We start from the raw sequence: 808 nt of genomic DNA on the forward strand, positions 1-808 counted from the left end.
AGTCTTAAACCTTCTAATGTATTTCTTGGATTTAATATATATAAATGAAATTTTAATGTATTACACACAGTTAATTCATGTCTAAAAACTTCTTGTATATTCAAACCTGGGACATCTCCAAAAAGTTTCTCTAATGTAAAATGAAGTCCAAATTCTTCTAATTTTAATGCTAATGATATACTTGTAAATATTATAATTCTAGGATCATAATCCATTACACTTTGATTAGTAAAAAATCTATGATATAATATTGATGCATTATATTTTGAAACAAATGGAAGCTGTTTATGATTACAAAATTCTATCAATTGTCTACCATAATAAGAAATTAAAGTTTCTTCATCTTTTGATGTTAATAACAACTCATTAATCTCAAAATTCTCATTCGAAATTTGTCTAAAAATATCCTTCCAATTTTCTTTTGCTTTCTCATTAATGTCATTTTTTTTTGTTTTTAATAAATCTAAAGATCCAAAAACCCATTCTTTCAAGTGATGTGATTCAGATGGATACACACTCATAATATTATTACTAGTATTTAATACCGTCTTTATATTTTTCTATTCATTACATATTTTAATATTAATATAATTCTTCAGATTTCCCGCCAAATTTGTATATATAAATGGCACATAAAGAAATTATATGGGGAAATTAAAGACAACAACCCCCCTACTTCCTAACTTTCTCCCTTTTCGCTCTTCATTACCCCCCCTCTTCCCACTCCCCACCCTCCGTCTCACACAGGCCGTATCCCATCTCCACGTCTCTACCTCTACAGGCCCTCCTATTATCCCTGCCCCCACTG

The 808-nt window shown here is 29.7% G+C and overlaps 1 protein-coding gene across 1 annotated transcript; it reads right to left on the reverse strand.

Annotated features, from left to right (window-relative positions):
* Positions 1-521, reverse strand: Chro.10373 (hypothetical protein; the record flags this gene model as incomplete). Its single annotated transcript, XM_659771.1, has 1 exon — positions 1-521. A coding segment is annotated over one exon (521 nt), but the record flags the coding sequence as incomplete, so codon positions are not given.
* Between the last annotated feature and the right edge of the window lie 287 nt (positions 522-808).

The sequence above is a fragment of the Cryptosporidium hominis genome, assembly GCF_000006425.1.
Source record: "Cryptosporidium hominis TU502 chromosome 1 CHRO011107, whole genome shotgun sequence".
Lineage (NCBI taxonomy): Eukaryota > Apicomplexa > Conoidasida > Eucoccidiorida > Cryptosporidiidae > Cryptosporidium > Cryptosporidium hominis.